The 25,702-nt window shown below is 47.8% G+C and overlaps 1 protein-coding gene across 1 annotated transcript in view; it reads right to left on the bottom strand.

The window, feature by feature from the left end:
* The window catches only part of chn2 (chimerin 2), a 48,942-nt gene that overhangs the window by 11,654 nt on the left and 11,586 nt on the right, over window positions 1–25,702 (bottom strand). The window contains exons 2-7 of the mRNA XM_042318512.1: window positions 19,490–19,528; window positions 15,169–15,224; window positions 14,183–14,214; window positions 12,753–12,866; window positions 12,400–12,673; window positions 4,132–4,221 (exon numbers count right to left, since the gene is read on the bottom strand). Of these exons, the coding sequence (XP_042174446.1) occupies window positions 4,132–4,221; window positions 12,400–12,673; window positions 12,753–12,866; window positions 14,183–14,214; window positions 15,169–15,224; window positions 19,490–19,528 (605 nt within the window). The remainder of the gene's footprint in view (window positions 1–4,131; window positions 4,222–12,399; window positions 12,674–12,752; window positions 12,867–14,182; window positions 14,215–15,168; window positions 15,225–19,489; window positions 19,529–25,702) is intronic.

Raw genomic sequence — 25,702 nt, 5'->3', positions numbered from 1 at the left:
TGTACATACACATCAAGCTGCCTCACACTACAGAAACAGACTCCTGTCCTATGTGCTGCTCTGGGTCGGACGTGGCTTACTGTCATATGGGCTGCTCTGGGTCAGACGCGGCTTACTGTCCTATGGGCTGCTCTGGGTCAGACGCGGCTTACTGTCCTATGGGCTGCTCTGGGTCGGACGTGGCTTACTGTCCTATGGGCTGCTCTGGGTCGGACGTGGCTTACTGTCCTATGGGCTGCTCTGGGTCGGATGTGGCTTACTGTCATATGGGCTGCTCTGGGTCAGGCGTGGCTTACTGTCATATGGGCTGCTCTGGGTCAGACGTGACTTACTGTCATATGGGCTGCTCTGGGTCAGACGTGGCTTACTGTCATATAGGCTGCTTTGGGTCGGACGTGGCTTACTGTCCTATGGGCTGCTCTGGGTCAGACGTGGCTTACTGTCATATAGGCTGCTTTGGGTCGGACGTGGCTTACTGTCCTATGGGCTGCTCTGGGTCAGACGTGGCTTACTGTCCTATAGGCTGCTTTGGGTCGGACGTGGCTTACTGTCATATGGGCTGCTTTGGGTCGGACGTGGCTTACTGTCATATGGGCTGCTCTGGGTCGGACGTGGCTTACTGTCCTATAGGCTGCTCTGGGTCGGACGTGGCTTACGGTCCTACGGGCTGCTCTGGGTCAGACGTGGCTTACTGTCCTATGGGCTGCTCTGGCTTGGGAAGTAAATATTACACCATGTCAAAATAGAGGGATACTTGTTTACCTGGATGTGCCACAGCTCTTCACACTGTGCTTAGTAATGACAGAGGAATGTCTCTTCAGTAAGGCAGAGAATACTTGTTTGGGTCCCAAATGGCACCCTATACCTTATATAGTGCACTACTTTTTCCTGGTGAAACTAGTCCTCTATCTAGGGAATATGGTGCCATTTGGAACTCAGCCCTGGTCTCTGGTCCCGGTCTACAGTGGAAGGGAGGGAGGGACCCCAAGCCCAGTCTACAGTGGGAGGGAGGGAGGGACCCCAAGTCCAATGAGTGACTGTGTATACAAGTCAGATTAAAAGGATTTACGAAGTGTCTGGCATCTGTTCCTGCCCGGGCTGCTGGATACATGCAAACATGTTCACACACACGCAAGCCTGCACCGACCACTTCACTAAAGAGTTATTAGGTTACGTTAGATTGATAAAACAGTACAGATAAGGGCTATTGACAGGTGCTGAGCAGCCGGGTGGTTTGTTGTTCTGAAATGGGACCAGACACTGGGCTGGAGAGCTGGAGGTTAGGAGGCCATTCTACCCTGCAGGCTCACTGAAACCTGAGACACAATGGCAGGAATGTATTCAGGTGCCCATGAGGAGAGATCGCTTTCTCGCTCTCAATTTAATTTAAGGGCTTTATTGGCATCGGAAACGTATGTTAACATTGTCAAAGCAAGTGAACCAAATAATAAACAAAAGTGAAATAAACAAAAATTAACAGTAAACATTACTCACAAAAGTTCCAAAACAATACAAAGACATTACAAATGTCATATTATTTGCAAAAATGTCAAGTACAAAATGGAAAATAAATAAAACAGAAATATGGGTTATATTTATACTTCACTGGTTGTCCTTTTATTGTGGCAACAGGTCACAAATCTTGCTGCTGTGATGGCACACTGGTATTTCACCCAATAGATATGGGAGTTTATCAAAATTGGATTTGTTTTCAAATTCTTTGTGGGTTTGTGTAATCTGAGGGAAGTGTGTCTCTCTAATATGGTCATACATTGGGCAGGAGGTTAGGAAGTGCATCTCAGTTTCCACCTCATTTTGTGGGCAGTGTGCACATAGCCTGTCTTCTCTTGAGAGCCAGGTCTGCCTTCGGCAGCCTTTCTCAATAGCAAGGCTATACTCACCGAGTCTGTACATAGTCAAAGATCTCCTACATTTTGGGTCAGTTACTGTGGTCAGGTATTCTGCCACTGGGTCCTCTCTGTTTAGGGCCAAGTAGCATTCTAGTTTGCCCTGTTGTTTTTGTTCATTCTTTCCAAAGTATCAAAAAAGTCTCTTTGTTTTCTTCTGATTTGGTTGAGTCGAATTGTGTTGCTGTCCTGGGGCTCTGTGGGGTCTGCAAACAGAGCCCCAGGACCAGCTTGCTTGTTATCGACGGTTTGGGAATCACTTCCTTTTAGCTGGTTGTACAATTTAATGGCTCTTTTCTGGATTTTGATAATTAGCAGATATTGGCCTAATTCTGCTCTGCATGCATTATTTGGTGTTTTACATTGTACACAGAGGATATTTGTGTTTGTCCCATTTTGTGAATTCTTGGTTGGTGAGCGGACCCCAGACCTCACAACCACAAAGGGCAATGGGTTCTATAACTGATTTAAGTATTTTTAGCCAGATCCTAATTGGTATGTCGAATTTGTATTTCCTTTTGGTGGCATTGAAGGCTTTGTGGAAGTTCCCTGTGGCACTGATGTTAAGGCCGAGGGACCTGTAGTTTGTGTGCTCTTGGGAAACGGTGTCTAGATGGAATTTGTGGTCCTGGCAACCGGATCTTTATTGGAACACCATTATTTTAGTCTTAAATTGTTTTTTAACCCTTTTTCTCCCGAATTTTATGGTATCCAATTAGTTAGTCTTGTCTCATCGCTGCAACTCCCGTACGGACTCAGGAGAGGCGAAGGTCGAGAGCCATGCGTCCTCCAAAACACAACCCAACCAAGCCGCACTGCTTCTTGACACAATGCACATCCAACCCGGAATCCAGCCGCACCAATCCCTGCCTGCCAAACCCTCCCTAACCCGAGTTTAAGTATAGACAATTGGAATTTGTGGATTGCATATTTTATAAATTTCATTTATTTATTTAATTTACCTTTATTTAACTTGGCAAGTCAGTTAAGAACAAATTCTTATTTTCAATGACGGTCTAGGAACAGTGGGTTAACTGCCTGTTCAGGGGCAGAACGACAGATTTGTACCTTGTCAGCTCGGGGATTTGAACTTGCAACCTTCCGGTTACTAGTCCAACGCTCGAACCACTCGGCTACTTCATTGAGGACAACACCACAGGACTTTTTGGGTTGGAGGGTTTGTATTTTGTCCTGTAGTTCATTCAATGTAATTTGATAATCTAGTGGGTTCTGGTAGTCTTGTATAGTTGATTCTAAAATGTGTATTTGATCATGTTTCTGCTGTTTGTTCTTTGTTGTAGGGCCATAAAGACTGGAGAAGTGATTTACCCATTCATTTTCATTTCATAGATAACTCTGTGTTGTTGTTTGTTTAGGGTATTCGAAGAGTCTATGGATTCTTCAATTGTTTTAGTGATTCACCATAGTGAAGGCTCAGGTTCTGGGTATATGTTTTTGGTTGGACAGGTTTCTCAATTTCTTTCTTAGGTTTTTGCTTTCTTCATCAAACCATTTGTCATTGTTAATTTTCTCTGGTTTTCTGTTTGAAATGTTTAGATTTGATGAAGCTGAGAGGTCAAAAATACTGGTTAGGTTTACTGCCAAGTTTGTGTTGGTCTCACGCAAAATCATTTGTTGTATTCAATATATCAACTGTATTTCTGTTTTTGAAAATCAAGATGAAACAAAGAGGTTAAAGTGCTCGAAAATCTCAGCCAATCAATGTTCACAGCCGTTAATGGGTTAAAACATATGCCATATCCATGAAGCAAGTCGATAGATTTAGACATATGGCTGACAGCTGCACGTGCCCACAAGACAGCTTTCATCATGAAAGCACATGATGATGAATAACATCAGTCTCTGTGTTATAATGGTACCTAACCGGTAGCCAGTCTAGTGACAGGTAGGCAGCTCACTAAGCAGATAAAAAGAGTCATTGAAATCGGTTACTTTGTCACTTTGAGGAACGTCACTTTTAAGTTTCAGATCAACCTGACAGAACTTAATCTCCCAGAGCCTGCATGGACAAGCAGACCTGCGTGTAGGAATGGAATCATTTCCTGAGGTGAAAGAGCTTCGAACAGAGCTTTGAACAAAGAATCTACAGAGGCAGACCTCCTACAGAGGTCCTAAAGCAGTCGAATCTCACCCCTCCCTCCCTCCCTCCCAGTACCTCACTACATCCTCCTTTAAAAAGGTTCAATCAAACAAACCATCTCACCTTGAAGTTGTGGATCTTGTCATAGGAGCTCTGCTTCTCGGAGGGGCAGTCTTTCAGGGTGCTGTGCCGTACCAGAGGAGAAGTGGTGATCTGTGGACAGGAAGCCAACAGTTTTAGAGGCTTCCAGAGTAACGTTCTCCTGCTCCCCAACTTGACCCTCAGGGCGAAGGCCAGTAGCTCCTGCCTCTTCCGCTCCCCTCTCTTGGTCTTGTGGACCGTTACATCTCCTGGCCCTATCCCTCCTCCCGGACCCCGGCTCCCTTCCTCCACTTCCATGGCCGCTGCCGTGTGTCTGACTGTGTCCCCCTGTCCTGGTCCTAGTCCGGGCTCCCACAGAGCCTCGGTCTCCTCTGGTGAGCCGTGTGGTGTGTGCTGGAGGACGTAGCGCCCAGTGCTGGGTAACAGACGCCGGCGGCAGCCGCCCAACGAGGAGGACACGGCCGCTGTGCTCCACTCCCCTCCTCCCCCTACTCCTCTTCCTGCTGCTGCTGGGACCCAGGAGGGTACAGACTGACAGTCAGGATGGGGGTGGCTCTGCATCTGTTCTGAGCTCCAGCTCCAGGGAAAAAGAAGCAGAGCAGCCAGCAGCAGTGGGCGGCCCCCAGGGCAGGAGTGTGCCTCACACAATGACTCTCATTCACACACACCCAATAGGAGAGAGAGAAGTCCGGGGGAGGGTCCCTTGGTTGGTGGGGAGGGGCTAGGAGGAGAGTCCCTTGGTTGGTGGGGAGGGGCTAGGTGGGTGTGTGGGGTTAGAGTGAGTGTGCGTGGGGTGAGGGAGAGCTGTCAGTACAGCTCTTCACGGCTCAGCAGCAATCTAAAGCAGGATCAATGGCTGCAGTCAAACTCTCTACAGACACAGAGAACCATGTCACACTACCTATTAGCACGTTGCGTCCCGGACATACACACTCAACTGGAGATACTGAACTGCCAGTAGCCCACGGTAACAAACCCCCCCCACCAACAACAGTTACATAACCAAGTCCCCTCCACACAACAGGAGTCCTGGCACCATCCTTCTGGCCCAGAAGAGCCACGACATGCTCCTAGATTCCTTCCAGTCCAGTAGAAACAGATTAGTCAACTACATCTCGACCTTCATGCCTCACAATCCACTGGTGGTCTTCCTCTCCCTGCCTAGACTGCAGCCAGACTACAAACAGCCGCTATGACTCCAGCCTGCTCCCACCAATCACTCTGCTCTGCTCTTAAAACCCCCATCAGAACAGCACCCGACCATGGTCATCCACTGGGATTGGCAGGGATTATGGCCGTAATCCCCACTCAAGGTGTAATCCCACGATTACCAGGACACTTACTCAGAGCATGCATTGACCAGCTGGCAAGTGTTTTCACTGACATATTCAACCTCTACCTGACCCAGTCTGTAATGCCTACATGTTTCAAGCAGACCACCATAGTCCCAGTGCCTAAGAATGCCAAGGTAACCTGTCTAATTGATTATCACCCCGTAGCACTCACACCTGCAGCCATGAAATGCTTTGAAAGGCTGGTCACGGCTCATATCAACACTATCATCCCAGACACCCTGGACCCTCACCAATTCACAAACCTCCCTAACAGCTCCACATTGCCCTCTCCTACCTGGACAAGAGGAACGAACACCTTAGTGCCCTCCAAGCTCATCACTAAGCTATGGACCCTGGGACTGAACACCTCCCACTGCAACTGGATCCTGGACTTCCTGACGGGCCGCCCCCAGGTGGTGAGGGTAAGCAACAACACATCCACCAAACTGACCCTCAACACGGGGACCCCTCAGAGGTGCGTACTTATTCCCCTCCTGTACTCCCTGTGGCCGCGCACGACTACAACACCATCATTAAGTTTGCTGACGATACCACTATGGTAGGCCTGATCCTGATGAGACAGCCTATAAGGAGATCAGAGAGACCTGGCAGTGTGGTACCAAGAAAACAGCCTCTCCCTCAACGTCAGCCAAGGAGCCGATGATGGACCACAGGAAATGAAGGGCAGAGCAGCCCCCATTCACATCGATGGGGCTGTAGTGGAGTGGGTCATGAGCTTCAAGTTCCTCTGTGTCCACATCACTAAGGATCTATCATGGTCCACACACACCAACAGTTGTGAAGAGGGCACAACAATGCCTCTTCACTCTCAGGAGGTTGAAAAGATTTGGCATGGGGCCTCAGAACCTCAAAAAGGTCTACAGCTGCACCATTGAGATCATGACTGGTTGCGTCACTGCTTGTAATCCGACCGCAAGGCGCTACAGAACATCACTGAGGACAATCTCCCTGCCATCCAGGACCTCTAGACCAGGCAGTGTCAGAAGAAGGCCATAAAAATTGTCAGCCGCCCAAGTCATAGAGACTGTTCACTCTGCTACCGCATGGCAAGCAGTACCACTGCACCAAGTCTTCAACCTCCGAAGCCTTAAGACTATTAAATAGTTAGTCCAGTTAGCTATTTGGCTATCTGCATTGACTGTTTTTCCACTAACTTAGACTCCTCACATACTGTACGCTGCTGCTACTGTCTATTATCTAGCCTGTTGCCTAGTCACTTTATTCCTAGTTATATGTACAAAGCCGGTCCAGCATCACTACTCTGGACGGTTCTGACTTAGAAAATATGGACAACTACAAATACCTAGGTGTCTGGTTAGACTGCAAACTCTCCTTCCAGACTCACATTAAGCATCTCCAATCCAAAATTAAGCTTCATATTTCGCAACAAAGCATCCTTCACTCATGCTGCCATACGTACCCTTGTAAAACTGACTATCCTACCAATCCTCGACTTTGGCGATGTAATTTACAAAATAGATTCCAACACTCTACTCAGCAAATTGGATGCAGTCTATCACAGTGCCATCCGTTTTGTCACTACCCACCACTGCGATCTGTACGCTATCGTTGGTTGGCCCTCGCTTCATACTCGTCGCCAAACCCACTGGCTCCAGGTTATCTACAAGTCTCTGCTAGGTAAAGCCCCACCTTATCTCAGCTCACTGATCACCATAGCAGCACCCACCCGTAGTACACACTCCAGCAGGTATATCTCACTGGTCACCCCCAAAGCCAATTTTTCCTTTGGCTGCCTCTCCTTACAGTTCTCTGCTGCCAATGACTGGAACGAACTGCAAAAATCTCTGAAGCTGGATACTCATATCTCCCTCACTAGCTTTAAGCACCAGCTGTCAGAGCAGCTCACAGATCACTGCACATAGCCTACCTGTACATTGCCCATCTGTAAACAGCCCAGCCAACTACCTCATCCCCATACTGTATTTATTTATCTTGCTCCTTTGCACCCCAGTATCTCTACTTGCACATTCATCTTCTGCACGTCTACCATTCCAGTGTTTAATTGCTATATTGTAATTACTTCGCCACCATGGCCTATTTATTGCCTAACCTCCCTAATCTTACCTCATTTGCACATAGTCAATAATACAGTAGAAAAGTATGTTTTGTTTATTCCATGTGTAACTCTGTGTTGTTGCATGTGTCGAACTGCTTTGCTTTATCTTGGCCAGGTCACAGTTGCAAATGAGAACTTGTTCTCAACTAGCCTACCTGGTTAAATAAAAGGTCAAATAAAAAAATATATACAAAAATTAGCTTGTACCCCTGCACATCAACTCAGTACTGGTACCTTGTGTATATAGCCAAGTTATCATTACTCATTGTGTATTTATTATTACTTTTCCATTATTCATCTTTTATTTCTCTGCATTTTTGGGAAGAGTCCGGAAGTATTTCACTGTTTGTCTACACCTGTTGTTTACAAAGCATGTATCTAAAACATTTGATTTAAAATGGCTGAACAGATAACAGTCAGGACAGGAGAAGCTGTTTGTCACCGAGATAGACAGCCTATCAAAGACCAGGAGGAGGATCTCAACTAGACAGCCTATCAAAGACCAGGAGGAGGATCTCAACTAGACAGAGCAGAGAGAAGAGTAAGGGATCTGGAGGAAGAGAAGGACAGGCAGATGAAAAAATGTATGACACAGAAAAAGAAAGGGGGGAGAGGAGGAGGTATACAGTACGTATTGAGAGAGAGAGAGTGTGTGTGTGTGTGTGTGTGTGTGTGTGTGTGTGTGTGTGACGGTTATGGTCTTTTTCCCTCGAGGCAGATGGCTTCTTGTCTCAGAGAAGAGTTTAGAATAAAATACATTTAAAAAAGGCCCTGGTTTCTTTTCAGCAGCCAGGCTCTTATTCACTGTGTGGGTGCAGCTGAGCAGACACAGTGGGGAGAACAGAGGATCATGGGAAAATAGAAAATAACACTAGTGTCTTTCTTTCTGTAAGGTCAGATAACCGTCCAAACAAAAACACACCATCTCATACAATTTCATCCAAACATAGACGTGAATGGGGATGTAGTCAGTGATAGTCTGTTTTACTATTCAGAAAGTGTAGTGAAAGGAAAACGTACAGTGCCAATTAAAACAGGTCTGCCTGTGTCTGGAAGTATGACAGATCGACGTTGAAAGCCTTCTGCCTTTTACTAAGTATGTAGCTACTGTAGAAAATCTTTATTGTAGTAGCTCAATTATTTCCCAACGCCATCTTTATAGATCATGTTGTTTCCAACAGACTAACAGGTTGCTCAAGGACGAGGTCATTAAACTTCCAAAAACAAACAAACTACTATAACCTCAGAATAATATCCAAGCAGGCTAACCTGACATTATAGAACTAGGACCAGAACATAGACTAGAAATGCATTGATCACCTTCTTCCATCTCCCCTCCAGCACCAGTTACATTAAACCAGTAGTGAGTCTCAAACGGCTCCCCATTTCCTGCATAGTGCACTTCTTTTGACCAAAGCCCTGAGGGACCAGAGGGTATAGGGTGCCATTTGGGAAGCTGTTATAGGAGGAAACTGGCAGGAGTTTGGCCACTGTGGCAACTCCCAGCACAAGTACACAGACACATTGAGCCGTGTGAACCGAGGAGGCTGACACACAGCAGGTCACCAGACAGGTTGAGTGAGTCTCTTCCCCTCCCCCTCCAGGAGGAATGTACACACACACACACACACACACACATGAATGAGGATTTACAAGAGAGAGTAAAGACAGTATGTGAGGGAGCATGTTTACTATAGCTACTGTGTGTCTGAAAACACAGGCTGATACTGGACAGAGTATTATAGTACAGTGTTAACTAAAGTCAGTAAAGATACAGACTGATACTGGACAGAGTATTATAGTACAGTGTTAACTAAAGTCAGTAAAGATACAGACTGATACTGGACAGAGTATTATAGTGCAGTGTTAACTAAAGTCAGTAAAGATACAGACTGATACTGGACAGAGTATTATAGTGCAGTGTTAACTAAAGTCAGTAAAGATACAGGCCATTCGAACAAGCCTGGCTCCACTCCATAGGGACATATGCTACATCCCAAATGACAACCTATTCCCTACTTAGTACATTACTTTTGACCAGAGCCCTATAGGCCCTGGTCAAAGGTAGTGCACTATAAAAGGAATAGGGTGTCATTTGGGACGTAGAAGAGAGGAAACAGGAGGACTACACTTTGACCTCCTGCTTTTTTTGGGACATGACAGACTGGCAGGTGTTTGTCCAACACTGAAAGCCTAAAATCAGGAGACCTGTCATTGGCCCAACTCATCATGGTTTCCAAGACTGCATCCCAAATGGCACCTCTTTAGTGCTCTACTTTTGATCAGGACTCATAGGGCTCTGGTCAAAAGTAGAGCATTGTCTAGGGAATAGGGTGCCAGTTGGGACATAACCTAAGCTTGACAGATCGAAGTGTGACACTCAAAACAGCACATTTTTACAGACACTCTGACATTACTGACTGATAGGCTGGCAGTCTGGTGTCAAAACATGCTCTAGATATCCACTCACATGTCTGCTGGTAACCCCCCCCAAAATACTATACAAGGTCAGACAGTCTGTACTTGACCAGACCAAATACCCTAGTACATGTACTTTCTGTATATCAGGTCCTGTATGTTTCCTGACAGAAATACAGACCATGCTATGGAGACTCCTCCTGGAGGGGTTTAGTTTTATGTTAAGGATTCATCTCTGAATGTGTTGGAATCCGTCAGAATCCATGAACTACTGACCAAGTTAAGAGCCCGCCTCCCCGCAGGCATAGAGCCCGCCTCCCCGCAGGCATAGAGCCCGCCTCCCCGCAGGCATAGAGCCCGCCTCCCCGCAGGCATAGAGCCCGCCTCCCCGCAGGGCATAGAGCCCGCCTCCCCGCAGGCATAGAGCCCGCCTCCCCGCAGGCATAGAGCCCGCCTCCCCGGGCATAGAGCCGCCCCCCGCAGGCATAGAGCCCGCCTCCCCGCAGGCATAGAGCCCGCCTCCCCGCAGGCATAGAGCCGCCTCCCCGCAGGCATAGAGCCCGCCTCCCCGCAGGCATAGAGCCGCCTCCCCGCAGGCATAGAGCCGCCTCCCCGCAGGCATAGAGCCCGCCTCCCCGCAGGCATAGAGCCGCCTCCCGCAGGGATAGAGCCGCCTCCCGCAGGGATAGAGCCGCCTCCCGCAGGGATAGAGCCGCCTCCTGCAGTAAGGGCTTAAGGCTCTCTGTCCCCTTCACTCTAACTCTAGTGGACAGACAGTGACATGAATAGCACAGCGCTGGTGGGTGTTGGAAAGGAGCGGAGAGGAAACGGACGCCTTGCAACGCCACTGACTCGGGCAGAACTGCCTTGTTGCTGTCAGACGACTGATGGAGACCCATGTGCGTCCCAGATGGCACCCTATTCCCCATACAGGGCATTACTTTTACCAGGGAAAAGGTAGTGCACTACATAGGAAATATTGTGACATTTGGGAGGGATACTGTTTATCAGAACTAAATGATTTGTTCAATATTCCAAGAAGCACCAGGGGTGTGTGGCTGGTATGAGAGGAACAGAGCAGAATGTCAAGACAACTTCACCCAACCAAACATGGATGAAAGAAAAGCTTTGTGATTTTACCATGTTTAACAGTCAAAGACTGAAGAAAAATAACATTTCCAATCACAGCTAAGTGTGAAATGTGCTGTTGATATGCTATGGCTTGGTCCGGTTGCCACCTAGTGGTGAGATGTGGGAATTGCCAACACCCTAGAACGTCACAGTAGAATGAAAGCATTTCACATCGGCTAATATAATGAGTCACAGACAGTCAATATCCTTCAGCAGTTAGTTGATGAGAACAAATGGTGTGAAATGTGTGATTCATCTATAGCCCTAGAACAGTGTCTGTCTGTTACAGAATAACATCCCAGTCCTGTTGGTCCTCATGACCTTTAATGAGAGGTGATGTCAGGAAGGAAACACCCCCCTGCAGAGACACTAAATGTCTCTTTCTCATGAGAAACAATTACATAATGAAAAACTCCATCCTTACTGCAGATGCTGATAGAGTAGAAGGTAATGAACATGTTTTAGGGACAGGAGTTTTTCCAGACCGTGTGGCGTGACCAGGAAAAACTCTGGTCTGTTACAGTCCATAGCTAAGGCCCAGAGTTGTTCCTAAGAAGGTCACAACTATAGTCAGGAAACACAACAGTAGTAGATGTAGCATGTTAATACATAGTTAATCTGGTGCTATGGGAGAGAATCAATGTCACCACAACCACCCCCAATGGCACCACCCCCAATGTCACCACCCCCATCATCCCCAATGTCACCACCCCCATCATCCCCAATGTCACCATCCCCATCATCCCCAATGTCACCACCCCCACCATCCCCATCATCCCCAATGTCACCATCCCCACTGTCACCATCCCCACCATCCCCAATGTCACCATCCCCACCATCCCCAATGTCACCATCCCCACCATCCCCAATGTCACCATCCCCAATGTCACCATCCCCAATGTCACCATCCCCAATGTCACCATCCCCAATGTCACCATCCCCACCATCCCCAATGTCACCATCCCCACCCATCCCCAATGTCACCATCCCCAATGTCACCACCCCCACCATCCCCAATGTCACCTTCCCCACCCCCACCATCCCCAATGTCACCACCCCACCCCCACCACCCCCAATGTCACCACCATCCCCAATGTCACCACCACCCCCCCCAATGTCACCACCACCCCCCCAATGTCACCACCACCCCCACCATCCCCAATGTCACCACCCCCAATTGTACCACCCCCAATTGTCACCACCCCCAATGTCACCACCCCCAATGTCACCACCCCCACCAATGTCATCACCAAAGTCACTTTTCACAGCACTTTGTTACCTAAAGAATGTCAAAGCGATGTACCTCACCTTCCTGTCCTCTCTCTGGAAGGTGACCCTATGGGGTTCAGTGCGTCTCCGGCTCAGCCGGTGCCCCATCTTGTCCTTCAGCAGGGATGTGTAGCCCAGGTGTTCATAGATGGGGTTGGTGGTCATCTTGGCGATGTACTCTGCTGCCTTGGTCTCGATGTACAGGGTGATGAGGCCATCCGTCACCAGGTCATGGACCGTCTCAAAGCGCTTCTCCCCCACAAAGTGCTTCCCATCATAGAACAGTCTGTAGTTCAGGGTCTGGTGCCCAAACCTGGGGAGAGAGAGGTAGAGCGAGTGGGTGGGTGGGGAGAGCGTTTAGTAAGTAAATGTGTGTGTACTGTGTACAGTACCTTAAGGCCAAGGTGTGTGTCCCTGGCTGTCTCTGGCTCTCTCTGACAAGGTAAGCCCCCTCTGCTCCTCCCAGTAGCTCATCTGCAGACTCTCTGGATAGCATGCCATGGAACCTTGAGAGAGCCACAAGTCTCCCGTCAGCGCCTCCCTCAAGTCTCCCGTCAGCGCCTCCCTCCAGCCTCCCGTCAGTGCCCCATCTTGCCTCCCGTCAGTGCCGACCGCAAGCCTCCCGTCAGTGCCACCGCAAGCCTCCCGGTCAGTGCCGACCGCATCCTCCCGTCAGTGCCGACCGCAAGCCTCCCTCAGTGCCGACCGCAAGCCTCCCGTCAGTGCCGACCAAGCCTCCCAGGTCAGTGCCGACCGCAAGCCTCCCGTCAGTGCCGACCGCAAGTCTCCCGTCAGTGCCGACCGCAAGTCTCCCGTCAGTGCCGACCGCAAGTCTCCCGTCAGTGCCGACCGCAAGTCTCCCGTCAGTGCCGACCGCAAGTCTCCCGTCAGTGCCGACCGCAAGTCTCCCGTCAGTGCCGACCGCAAGTCTCCCGTCAGTGCCGACCGCAAGTCTCCCGTCAGTGCCGACCGCAAGTCTCCCGTCAGTGCCGACCGCAAGTCTCCCGTCAGTGCCACCGCAGTCTCCCGTCAGTGCCGACCGCAAGTCTCCCGTCAGTGCCGACCGCCAAGTCTCCCGTCAGTGCCGACCGCAAGTCTCCCGTCAGTGCCGACCGCAAGTCTCCCGTCAGTGCCGACCGCAAGTCTCCCGTCAGTGCCGACCGCAAGTCTCCCGTCAGTGCCGACCGCAAGTCTCCCGTCAGTGCCGACCGCAAGTCTCCCGTCAGTGCCGACCGCAAGTCTCCCGTCAGTGCCGACCGCAAGTCTCCCGTCAGTGCCGACCGCAAGTCTCCCGTCAGTGCCGACCGCAAGTCTCCCGTCAGTGCCGACCGCAAGTCTCCCGTCAGTGCCGACCGCACAAGTCTCCCGTCAGTGCCGACCGCAAGTCTCCCGTCAGTGCCGACCGCAAGTCACCCGTCGCCTCCGCAAGTCACCCGTCAGTGCCGACCGCAAGTCACCCGTCAGTGCCGACCGCAAGTCTCCCGTCAGTGCCGACCGCAAGTCTCCCGTCAGTGCCGACCACAAGTCTCCCGTCAGTGCCGACCACAAGTCTCCCGTCAGTGCCCACAAGTCTCCCGTCAGTGCCGACCACAAGTCTCCCGTCAGTGCTGTGGACTTGTCTACGGACCTTGAGGTCTCTGTCCCTCTGGATTTAACACTCAATTATCTCCATCCTCTTGCACACACACGGACACACACACCTTCAACACCCTAAGCACATGTAGAGCTTGACGTTAATGATAAATCACACAGCTAGAGCCAGTCTCCCCAGCAGCTGTATTAGAACATGGATGAAAATCACAAAGTCAGTCTCACTACTCACTCTCTGCCGTAATATTTGGGTCTGGTGTCCATCTGAAAATCCAGAGGAAAGAGAAAAGATACATTGGCTGACAGAGACATAGTCAGTTGAAAGGTCACTTCGATGGCTTGGCCAAGAAGGATACATGTTTCATAAAGGATGTCTGTGTCTGTTGGGGAACAGATATTTATTGCTTTCTGTCTGTCTCTCTCTGCCCGTCTGTGTCTCTCTGCCAATTCCATTTAATTTCAATTTAAGGAGCTTTATTGGCATGGGAAACATATGTTCACATTGCCAAAGCAAAAATGAAGTGAAAGTGAAAAACTAACGTACAGTAAACATTAAACTCAAGTTGTTTTTTTATTTTTTTAAATTCAAATGGTATATAATATATATATATATATATATATATATAGTTGTAATGATATGCAAATAGTTAATGTCCAAAAGGGAAATAAATATAGGTTGTATTTACAATGGTGTTTGTTCTACACTGGTTGCCCTTTTCTTGTGGCAACAGGTCACAAATCTTGCTGCTGTGATGGCACACTGTGGTATTTCACCCAGTAGATATGGGAGTTTATCAAAATTGGATTTGTTTTCAAATTCTTTGTGAGTTTGTGTAATCTGAGGGAAATGTGTCACTCTAATATGGTCATACATTTGGCAGGAGGTTAGGAAGTGCAGCTCAGTTTCCACCTCATTTTGTGGGCAGTGAGCACATAGCCTGTCTTCTGTTGAGATCCAGGTCAGGTATTCTGCCACTGTACTCTCTGTTTAGGGCCAAATAGCATTCTAGTTTGCTCTGTGTGACTCTCCCTCTTTCATTCTGCCAATTGCCGGACCTCTTTACCATTCACTACCAGATTAGAGATAAACTAATCATTTACCACATTGTCGTTTTCTTATCAGAATGTTCGTCACATTATCACAACAGATCAGGCATCATAAAATACTGTAGTCTATATGGTGTAAGCTTATCATCTTTAAAGAGGTGCAGTGCTGACCTCCTGCGGGCAGGTCATCCTCTTGGGCCGAGGAGCTTCCTGCTGGAGCCGGTACACTGTTAGAGACAAACATGGACTGTCAAGTAAAAAGCATCGTATTCAGCATTAGAATGGCTGCACTGCTGAGGCCACGATATGTACGCTTCCAGACTTACACAGCCTTAAGGACGCAACACAGTCTACGGAAACTGAGCCAACGGTAGTCCGTTTCGCGTCGACTTGCAAAAATTCAGACGGAACAAAGACTACGTAGACAGCAACACAAACAGACCTCCTTCAGCTCCGTTTACGTAGACTGTAGACCGTTTCACACACAGACACTAATTCATGCATTATTTCCCTATGGGACAATAAAGTTCAGTAACGTCTTCATTCGTCACTGTATGGGGTCATCAGCTGGACATACAGTCCCACTACAGTCCAGCCATCCCCAATGTATTCATCTCCTTTAAGTCCCATTTTCACTCCACAGCTACCAGGCCGGTCCAGATTATTTTTCAAACATTTTGTGCACAAATTTGTTTACATCCCTGTGAGTGAGCATTCCTCCTTTGCCAAGATAATCCATCCACCTGACAAGTTACTGGCCTTGCCATATATGTTCAAGCAGATGTCTAATCATTTATTTGAGTTACACAATTATTAATAACGCCCCAATGCAGTCCTCTTGCAGCTCACTGTCACATGCGACATGTACAACACTATTTTTAACCATGGAACATGTTTGTGTGCAGTGGTCCCAGCAGACTTGGAAGGGGCACTAGATTCTGAGGAGTTAAAACTGTCCGTTAGGAAGTTAGAAGGTTATAGTTGCTCTAATATTGGACATGCAGCATACAGTCTCTGTATGGCCACTGACAGTATGAATCAAAGATGGCTGGCTCACTTTTAGCCGAACTCAGAGCAAAGTCAACAAGGAACAGTAGGAACACCAGGAGCTGTTAGCGAAGTCGAAGATATCCACGGGCTAATGTCTCTCAGTGGTTTATATGACAGGTCCCATACATCACCAAACCCTCTGTGTGAATGTCAATGAATATTACAGAGGGATACATCCCAAATGGCACCCTATTCCCTAGGTAGTGCAGTACTTTAGATCAGGACCCATAGTGTACTATATAGAGAATAGGGTGCCATTTGGGACATAACTTTAGTCTAGGGCCTTAGTGCAGGATACGAACAGTGACTATTAAATCTCAGTACTGGGACACAATGGGGAGACAGTATGCATCCCCAAAGTCACCCTATTCCCCTACATAGTGCACTATATTTGACCAGAACCAAGTACTACAGTAAATAGGCTTTAATTTGGGACGCAGTCAGAGTAGCGCAGTAACATATGCAGCAGCAGCACTGAGCCAAGCTGCCATCATGGATGAAGTGTACTTAAAGACTGAGTGCTCGGTGTAAATCAGTGAAACTGTTGAAAATGGAATGGAGAAAAAAACCATGTAGCGAGCAAGATTAAATCACATCTACGGTTAAGACTGCCACAGTATAATACATCACAGCTGAGCTGGGGACACGAGGCCTATTGTCTGTAATGTACCTATTCTAAGGGCTTTACTGTAGACACAGATTATACTATACTCATGTGATGCAATAAGAATGTGCATGACACTAAGTGTGTGTACCAAGTGGCACCCTACTCCATACATAGTGCACTACTTTTTTATAACAGAATTATTGGTGAAGAACACAATATTATACATGTTTACATATTTGGTGCAAAAGTAATGCATTAAATAGGGAACAGGGTGCCACTTGAGGACGCATCCTAAGAATATTGGACGAAACAGGATTAGAAGAGACAGACAGTGTCTTTGTCTTCCTCATTGTAATGTAACACAGCATCGGGAGTAGTGCCGTTTCCTCGTTGTAATGTAACAGCATTGGGAGTAGTGCCGTTTCCTCGTTGTAATGTAACACAGCATCGGGAGTAGTGCCGTTTCCTCGTTGTAATGTAACACAGCATCGGGAGTGCCGTTTCCTCGTTGTAATGTAACACAGCATCGAGTAGTGCCGTTTCCTCGTTGTAATGTAACACAGCATCGGGAGTAGTGCCGTTTCCTCGTTGTAATGTAACACAGCATCGGGAGTAGTGCCGTTTCCTCGTTGTAATGTAACACAGCATCGGGAGTAGTGCCGTTTCCTCGTTGTAATGTAACACAGCATCGGGAGTAGTGCCGTTTCCTCATTGTTGTAATGTAACACAGCATCGGGAGTAGTGCCGTTTCCTCGTTGTAATGTAACACAGCATCGGGAGTAGTGCCGTTTCCTCGTTGTAATGTAACACAGCATCGGGAGTAGTGCCGTTTCCTCGTTGTAATGTAACACAGCATCGGGAGTAGTGCCGTTTCCTCGTTGTAATGTAACACAGCATCGGGAGTAGTGCCGTTTCCTCGTTGTAATGTAACACAGCATCGGGAGTAGTGCCGTTTCCTCGTTGTAATGTAACAGCATCGGGAGTAGTGCCGTTTCCTCGTTGTAATGTAACAGCATCGGGAGTAGTGCCGTTTCCTCGTTGTAATGTAACACAGCATCGGGAGTAGTGCCGTTTCCTCGTTGTAATGTAACACAGCATCGGGAGTAGTGCCGTTTCCTCGTTGTAATGTAACACAGCATCGGGAGTAGTGCCGTTTCCTCGTTGTAATGTAACACAGCATCGGGAGTAGTGCCGTTTCCTCGTTGTAATGTAACACAGCATCGGGAGTAGTGCCGTTTCCTCGTTGTAATGTAACACAGCATCGGGAGTAGTGCCGTTTCCTCGTTGTAATGTAACACAGCATCGGGAGTAGTGCCGTTTCCTCGTTGTAATGTAACACAGCATCGGGAGTAGTGCCGTTTCCTCGTTGTAATGTAACACAGCATCGGGAGTAGTGCCGTTTCCTCGTTGTAATGTAACACAGCATCGGGAGTAGTGCCGTTTCCTCGTTGTAATGTAACACAGCATCGGGAGTAGTGCCGTTTCCTCGTTGTAATGTAACACAGCATCGGGAGTAGTGCCGTTTCCTCGTTGTAATGTAACACAGCATCGGGAGTAGTGCCGTTTCCTCGTTGTAATGTAACACAGCATCGGGAGTAGTGCCGTTTCCTCGTTGTAATGTAACACAGCATCGGGAGTAGTGCCGTTTCCTCGTTGTAATGTAACACAGCATCGGGAGTAGTGCCGTTTCCTCGTTGTAATGTAACACAGCATCGGGAGTAGTGCCGTTTCATCATTGTAATGTAACACAGCATCGGGAGTAGTGCCGTTTCCTCGTTGTAATGTAACAGCATTGGGAGTAGTGCCGTTTCCTCGTTGTAATGTAACAGCATTGGGAGTAGTGCTGTTTCCTCGTTGTAATGTAACAGCATTGGGAGTAGTGCTGTTTCCTCATTGTAATGTAACAGCATTGGGAGTAGTGTTGTTTCCTCGTTGTAATGTAACAGCATTGGGAGTAGTGCCGTTTCCTCATTGTAATGTAACAGCATTGGGAGTAGTGTTGTTTCCTCGTTGTAATGTAACAGCATTGGGAGTAGTGCTGTTTCCTCGTTGTAATGTAACAGCATTGGGAGTAGTGTAACAGGTTAAGTCTCTGTACTGAATCTTCCCCACAACAGACTTTCCATGCGGGAGGAGGCAGACTCCTGACTGAGTTTGTTTTAATCAGGACAACTCACAACAACCAGCAAGACCTGGCCGTCTTCCACGGACACACACACACACACACGGGTCGTCTTCCACGGACACACACGGGTCGTCTTCCACGGACACACACGGGTCGTCTTCCACGGACACACACGGGTCGTCTTCCACGGACACACACGGGTCGTCTTCCACGGACACACACACACGGGTCGTCTTCCACGGACACACACGGGTCGTCTTCCACGGACATGAAGACATAGTGAGCTCCAGTTGAGGCTGCTGAGGGGAGAACGGCTCATAATAATGGCTGGAATGGAGTGAATGGAATCATGAACATGGTTGTGTAGGACACCATTCCATTCCAGACATTATTAAGAGCCTTCCTCCCCTCAGCAGCCTCCACTGGTGAGCTCTAAAAATATCTCTCAGCCAGTGTTAGAAGACTGGAGAGGAGAGAGAAGTAACAGGAAGCTGTGCTGAGGCATGGCGTGTCCCAAGAAGCCTTACTGTACACACTAACTGTAACAGAGGAGTATTTCTGCTTTAATATCCTTATATGGATCACATATAAGAGTCCTTTGTAGTGACATGCAGCAGCCTGGCGGCCATGATGACTAGGCTTCTAGCGTTCCACATTCCTGGTGGACAACCAAGACTTTACAGTGGATAAACAGTACTTCAGACACTTACAGTAAGACTTCCATATGGGCGGTTGGTAATCCTCAGGATCTGAAACGACAACACAGGAGGCGGGTTAGTGGTCAGAGAGAGAAAGACAGACTCCCATATCTATTGGGGGAAATACCACAGTGTCCAATCACAGCAGCAAGATTTGTGACCTGTTGCCACAAGAAGAAAAAAAAGGCAACCAGTGAAGAACAAACACCATTGTAAATTTAACCTATATTTATGATTTATTTATTTACCATTTTGTACTTTTTAAAATGTTTTTATTCTTTTGGAAATTCTCTAAGTATAATGTTTACTGTTATTTAAAAAAATAAATATTATCCATTTCACTTTCTTTGGCAAACATGTTTCCCATGCCAATAAAGCCCTTAAATTGGACAGACAGAGAAACAGAAAGACAGTTCAGAACTAGACAGAAGGGAGGTAAAGGGGTTAGACAACAGGCATATAGAACCGTTTTATTCTTTCTTGGGTGAATTGTCCGTCTCTCTGCGTCCCAGTTACATTCTCTCTGAATGGATTATGAACTCATCATCACCATAGGTTATTTCAGGGTTGTTTACATCTCAGTCTAGTTATTCTGCTAGACCAGCATAATTATACACAGGGTTTATTCACACTGTGAAGCCTCTTCAGATACTCATTGCTCAGTGAGTGAATATAGTTGCCACACAACAGATCTATAGCACCTGGTGCAGCCCAGGGATATGTCCCTTCTTCACAGACAGATCCATCTTTATAAAACACCTTTAAAGGATAGCATTATGCCATGATGAGGATACACAGTATTCATTACCCAAGAAGGACAAAGCAAATGAGAAAATGTGGAAATGCAATTTCCAGCCCAATACCCATGGGATCTACTGTAACCTGAGGGGAAATGTGCTACTTTAATTGCATGGACGGTTGAGGTTTTAGTGAAGGAAAATGTAACCACAATTTCTTACTCCTTGTACTCTGTCATCATGCCCACCGTATTCCCTTGGTAACTCATAAGTTGGTACAACTTCCTCCTGCATAATATACTACCTACTATATGCACCATAAGTACCTTGACATAGTCATGTACTGTTACAGTATACAAGCATATCTAATTAATTAGTATGGCTATACTATGGATCTTAGGCTGGCAAGGCTGTGCAATGCCAACTATCCCAGAAACATAGAAACCTACTGTAGGCTTAAGTCCTCTGCTACCTCAGACACTTAGTCAGGAATCATTGTGTAAATGTAGCTAGTAAAACTGCAGCAGGTGGAATGATGGAATGTGTCTTTAATGCATCACATCTCTCTACTGTTCCCGGCGGAAGGATCTCACCGACAGCTGGAGTAACTGCATGTGTGAACAATGAATCACATTAAAAAAGGTAAAAGACAGAGTTAATTTAAAAAGACCCAGGGACATCTATCTAGGGGTCAATATGCCAACCCACTACCCCCCCCCCCAGAGGATGGGCTGCATGCTAACTACCCTATGGCTGCCACAGGCCCACCTGAGAGAGTCAAGAAGAGCCACATGTGTGCATGGAGGGGTGTGTCATTGTGCCCTCTCACTCTCAGTAGTGCACTATATTTATAGTCAACAACTCACTGGCAGACCAAACCTGCCTACTGTCATTGTCGGGAACCAGCCAGACAATGACAGTCACAGTAAGTTTAGTCTGAGTGAGTGACTGGTCCACTGGATCACCATGTCAACCACACTGAATGCTTTGTTGTCATCATTGGCCATTTCCATACAGTCACAGAGAGCTTTGAGGTGCATATTCAGTGTGGGATCCAAGTGGCACCCTGTCCCCATGAAGCTATAGTTAGGGTTGAACCAGGATGTGGTCATGAAGCTAGGGTTAGAGTTGAACCAGGATGTGGTCATGAAGCTAGAGTTATGTTTGAACCAGGATGTGGTCATGAAGCTAGGGTTATGTTTGAACCAGGATGTGGTCATGAAGCTAAGGTTATGGTTGAACCAGGATGAAAGCTAGGTTATGGTTGAACCAGGATGTGGTCATGAAGCTAGAGTTATGGTTGAACCAGGATGTGGTCATGAAGCTAGGGTTATGGTTGAACCAGGATGTCATGAAGGTCATGAAGCTAGGGTTATGGTTGAACCAGGATGTGGTCATGAAGCTAGGGTTATGGTTGAACCAGGATGTGGTCATGAAGCTAGGGTTAGAGTTGAACCAGGATGTGGTCATGAAGCTAGAGTTATGTTTGAACCAGGATGTGGTCATGAAGCTAGGGTTATGTTTGAACCAGGATGTGGTCATGAAGCTAAGGTTATGGTTGAACCAGGATGTGGTCATGAAGCTAAGGTTATGGTTGAACCAGGATGTGGTCATGAAGCTAGGGTTATGGTTGAACCAGGATGTGGTCATGAAGCTAGGGTTATGGTTGAACCAGGATGTGGTCATGAAGCTAGGGTTATGGTTGAACCAGGATGTGGTCATGAAGCTAGGGTTAGGGTTGAACCAGGATGTGGTCATGAAGCTAGGGTTAGGGTTGTGGATTAGGGTTGAACCAGGATGTGGTCATGAAGCTAGGGTTGGGTATAGGGAGCCATTTGGGAAGCAGACATACTGTACTCTGTCTACCGTCATACATCTGACTGATAAAACCAAATGCCTTTGTTCAAAAGATCTAGCAACCAATTCACTACACTTCCCTTATGGGCCCAGGTATAAAGTAGCACACTAGGGAGGGAATAGGGAGCCATTAGGGAAGTAACCATACTGGATGTGTCACAAAGCCTTTGTTCAATAGATCTAGAAACAGCACTCAGGAGAGAGAGAGACTTTATGGACAAACTTTCCCAACTCAAAACACGGCTTGATTCCTAGAAAATGGGGGGAGGTTGGTCATTGTGCCTCTGCTCTGGTGAACAATCTAAATGAAATGATTCTACTGCGGATCATTTGGAGAATGCTCTCTTTTTAATAACTGGTTATTCTGGAAGGGTATTGTCTGGGGGTGTGAGGTCCTTCAGGGCAGGCCCAGAGCTGACGCATTCTACTCTAAAAGGAGTTTAAGTTCCTATTAAATGGATGGCATAAGGGCTATGTCACATTTGGCAAAGCTCAAGATATAAGGACTTGTTATAACAGGCTTAAATAATATGACATGATTGGTGGAGTGTGCTGTATGCTGTATGCGTAGGCCTAAGAAAGGGGTTGGGAAAGCGGAAGAAGATGTACTGGTTTGAGACCGAATTTCAAATAGGGAAAGTTGAACTGCTGCAGCCTGTGTGTTGTGGAGGAAGAATAGTGAGAGAACACACACACACAGTAGCTGGAGGGTAAGGGTTGTCCCCTCAGGAGACAGGATATTAATTGTGTTGCCCTCTGTTGCTCACCAGTCATTGGAAGAATTTGATAAAATAATTACAGTGGTGTGTGTGTGTGTGTGTGTGTTCTCAGGGTGTTTGTTTTGGAAGCAAAGAGAATAAGAGATGAATAAAGATCAAGCTCAGCAAAGACGTTCTCCCCTGAGAGGACTTGTGCTCAAGCAAGATTGAACAAAATGTAGATTCCACGTGAGCAGAAAATATTTTTGGCATCTCAGATTGTTCTGGGAATTCTCACATGGAAACTTCATTGGGAGGAAGGATGTTTAACATGCTTTTACATTGGTATCCTCTCCCGTTGGTGTGGAATCACCCTGGAATACGCCTATTCACAGAAAGAGACCCCACACTCCTTTCACCATCATCACTATCCATATGGACAGCTAGACCCAACCAAACATATGGCCACACACACAGGGATGTAGCACAGCCCCTGTGGGGAGACCATCTGTGCATCAAACTGTTCTAAAACAAGCATATCCAGACAGCAAGTAAGTGTGTGCGCACAGGTATGCACAATATGCTGTGCATAATAAATAACAGTTTGGTGGGTTATAAAACCCTTTGGACTGCACACCCATTGTGCTGGTTAGGTTAACACCAGGCCAGGCTCCATCAGTTGGGGAGGAAACACAGTGTGTTGGTTAACACCAGGCCAGGCTCCATCAGTTAGGGGGGAAACACAGTGTGCTGGTTAACACCAGGCCAGGCTCCATCAGTTAGGGAGGAAGCACAGTGTGTTGGTTAACACCAGGCCAGGCTCCATCAGTTAGGGAGGAAACACAGTGTGCTGGTTAGGTTAACACCAGGCCAGGCTCCATCAGTTAGGGAGGAAACACAGTGTGCTGGTTAGGTTAACACCAGGCCAGGCTCCATCAGTTAGGGAGGAAACACAGTGTGCTGGTTAACACCAGGCCAGGCTCCATCAGTTAGGGAGGAAACACAGTGTGCTGGTTAACACCAGGCCAGGCTCCATCAGTTAGGGAGGAAACACAGTGTGCTGGTTAACACCAGGGCTTAACACTAGGCCAGGCTCCATCAGTTAGGGAGGAAACACAGTGTGCTGGTTAGGTTAACACCAGGCCAGGCTCCATCAGTTAGGGAGGAAACACAGTGTGTGGTTAACACCAGGCCAGGCTCCATCAGTTAGGGAGGAAACAGTGTGCTGGTTAACACCAGGCCAGGCTCCATCAGTTAAGGAAACACAGTGTGCTGGTTAACACCAGGCCAGGCTCCATCAGTTAGGGAGGAAACACAGTGTGTTGGTTAGGTTAACACCAGGCCAGGCTCCATCAGTTAGGGAGGAAACACAGTGTGTGGTTAACACCAGGCCAGGCTCCATCAGTTAGGGAGGAAACCAGGCCAGGCTCCATCAGTTAGGGAGGAAACAGTGTGCTGGTTAACACCAGGCCAGGCTCCATCAGTTAGGGAGGAAACAGTGTGCTGGTTAACACCAGGCCAGGCTCCATCAGTTAGGGGGAAACTGTGCTGGTTAACACCAGGCCAGGCTCCATCAGTTAGGGAGGAAACAGTGTGCTGGTTAGGTTAACACCAGGCCAGGCTCCATCAGTTAGGGAGGAAACACAGTGTGCTGGTGGTTAACACTAGGCCAGGCTCCATCAGTTAGGGAGGAAACACAGTGTGCTGGTTAGGTTAACACTAGGCCAGGCTCCATCAGTTAGGAGGAAACACAGTGTGTTGGTTAGGTTAACACCAGGCCAGGCTCCATCAGTTAGGGAGGAAACACAGTGTGCTGGTTAGGTTAACACCAGGCCAGGCTCCATCAGTTAGGGAGGAAACACAGTGTGCTGGTTAGGTTACACCAGGCCAGGCTCCATCAGTTAGGGAGGAAACACAGTGTGCTGGTTAGGTTAACACCAGGCCAGGCTCCATCAGTTAGGGAGGAAACACAGTGTGCTGGTTAACACCAGGCCAGGCTCCATCAGTTAGGGAGGAAACACAGTGTGCTGGTTAACACCAGGCCAGGCTCCATCAGTTAGGGAGGAAACACAGTGTGCTGGTTAACACCAGGCCAGGCTCCATCAGTTAGGGAGGAAACACAGTGTGCTGGTTAACACCAGGCCAGGCTCCATCAGTTGGGGAGGAAACACAGTGTGCTGGTTCACCAGGCCAGGCTCCATCAGTTAGTGTGCTGGTTAAACACTAGGCCAGGCTCCATCAGTTAGGGAGGAAACACAGTGTGCTGGTTAGGTTAACACCAGGCCAGGCTCCATCAGTTAGGGAGGAAACACAGTGTGCTGGTTAACACCAGGCCAGGCTCCATCAGTTAGGGAGGAAACACAGTGTGCTGGTTAACACCAGGCCAGGCTCCATCAGTTAGGGAGGAAAAAACAGTGTGCTGGTTAACACCAGGCCAGGCTCCATCAGTTAGGGGAAACACAGTGTGCTGGTTAACACCAGGCCAGGCTCCATCAGTTAGGGAGGAAACAGTGTGCTGGTTAGGTTAACACTAGGCCAGGCTCCATCAGTTAGGAGGAAACACAGTGTGCTGGTTAGGTTAACACCAGGCCAGGCTCCATCAGTTAGGTGTGCTGGTTAACACCAGGCCAGGCTCCATCAGTTAGGGAGGAAACACAGTGTGCTATTAACACTAGGCCAGGCTCCATCAGTTAGGGGGAAACCAGTGTGCTGGTTAGGTTAACACCAGGCCAGGCTCCATCAGTTAGGGGGAAACACAGTGTGTTGGTTAACACCAGGCCAGGCTCCATCAGTTAGGAGGAAACAGTGTGCTGGTTAACACCAGGCCAGGCTCCATCAGTTAGGGAGGAAACAGTGTGCTGGTTAACACCAGGCCAGGCTCCATCAGTTAGGGAGGAAACAGTGTGCTGGTTAACACCAGGCCAGGCTCCATC

This window comes from Oncorhynchus tshawytscha, unplaced genomic scaffold (assembly GCF_018296145.1).
Source record: "Oncorhynchus tshawytscha isolate Ot180627B unplaced genomic scaffold, Otsh_v2.0 Un_contig_4572_pilon_pilon, whole genome shotgun sequence".
Taxonomy (NCBI): Eukaryota; Metazoa; Chordata; class Actinopteri; order Salmoniformes; family Salmonidae; genus Oncorhynchus; species Oncorhynchus tshawytscha.
The sequence above is the reverse complement of the archived record's forward strand: the minus strand, read 5'-3'. Positions and strand labels throughout refer to the sequence as shown.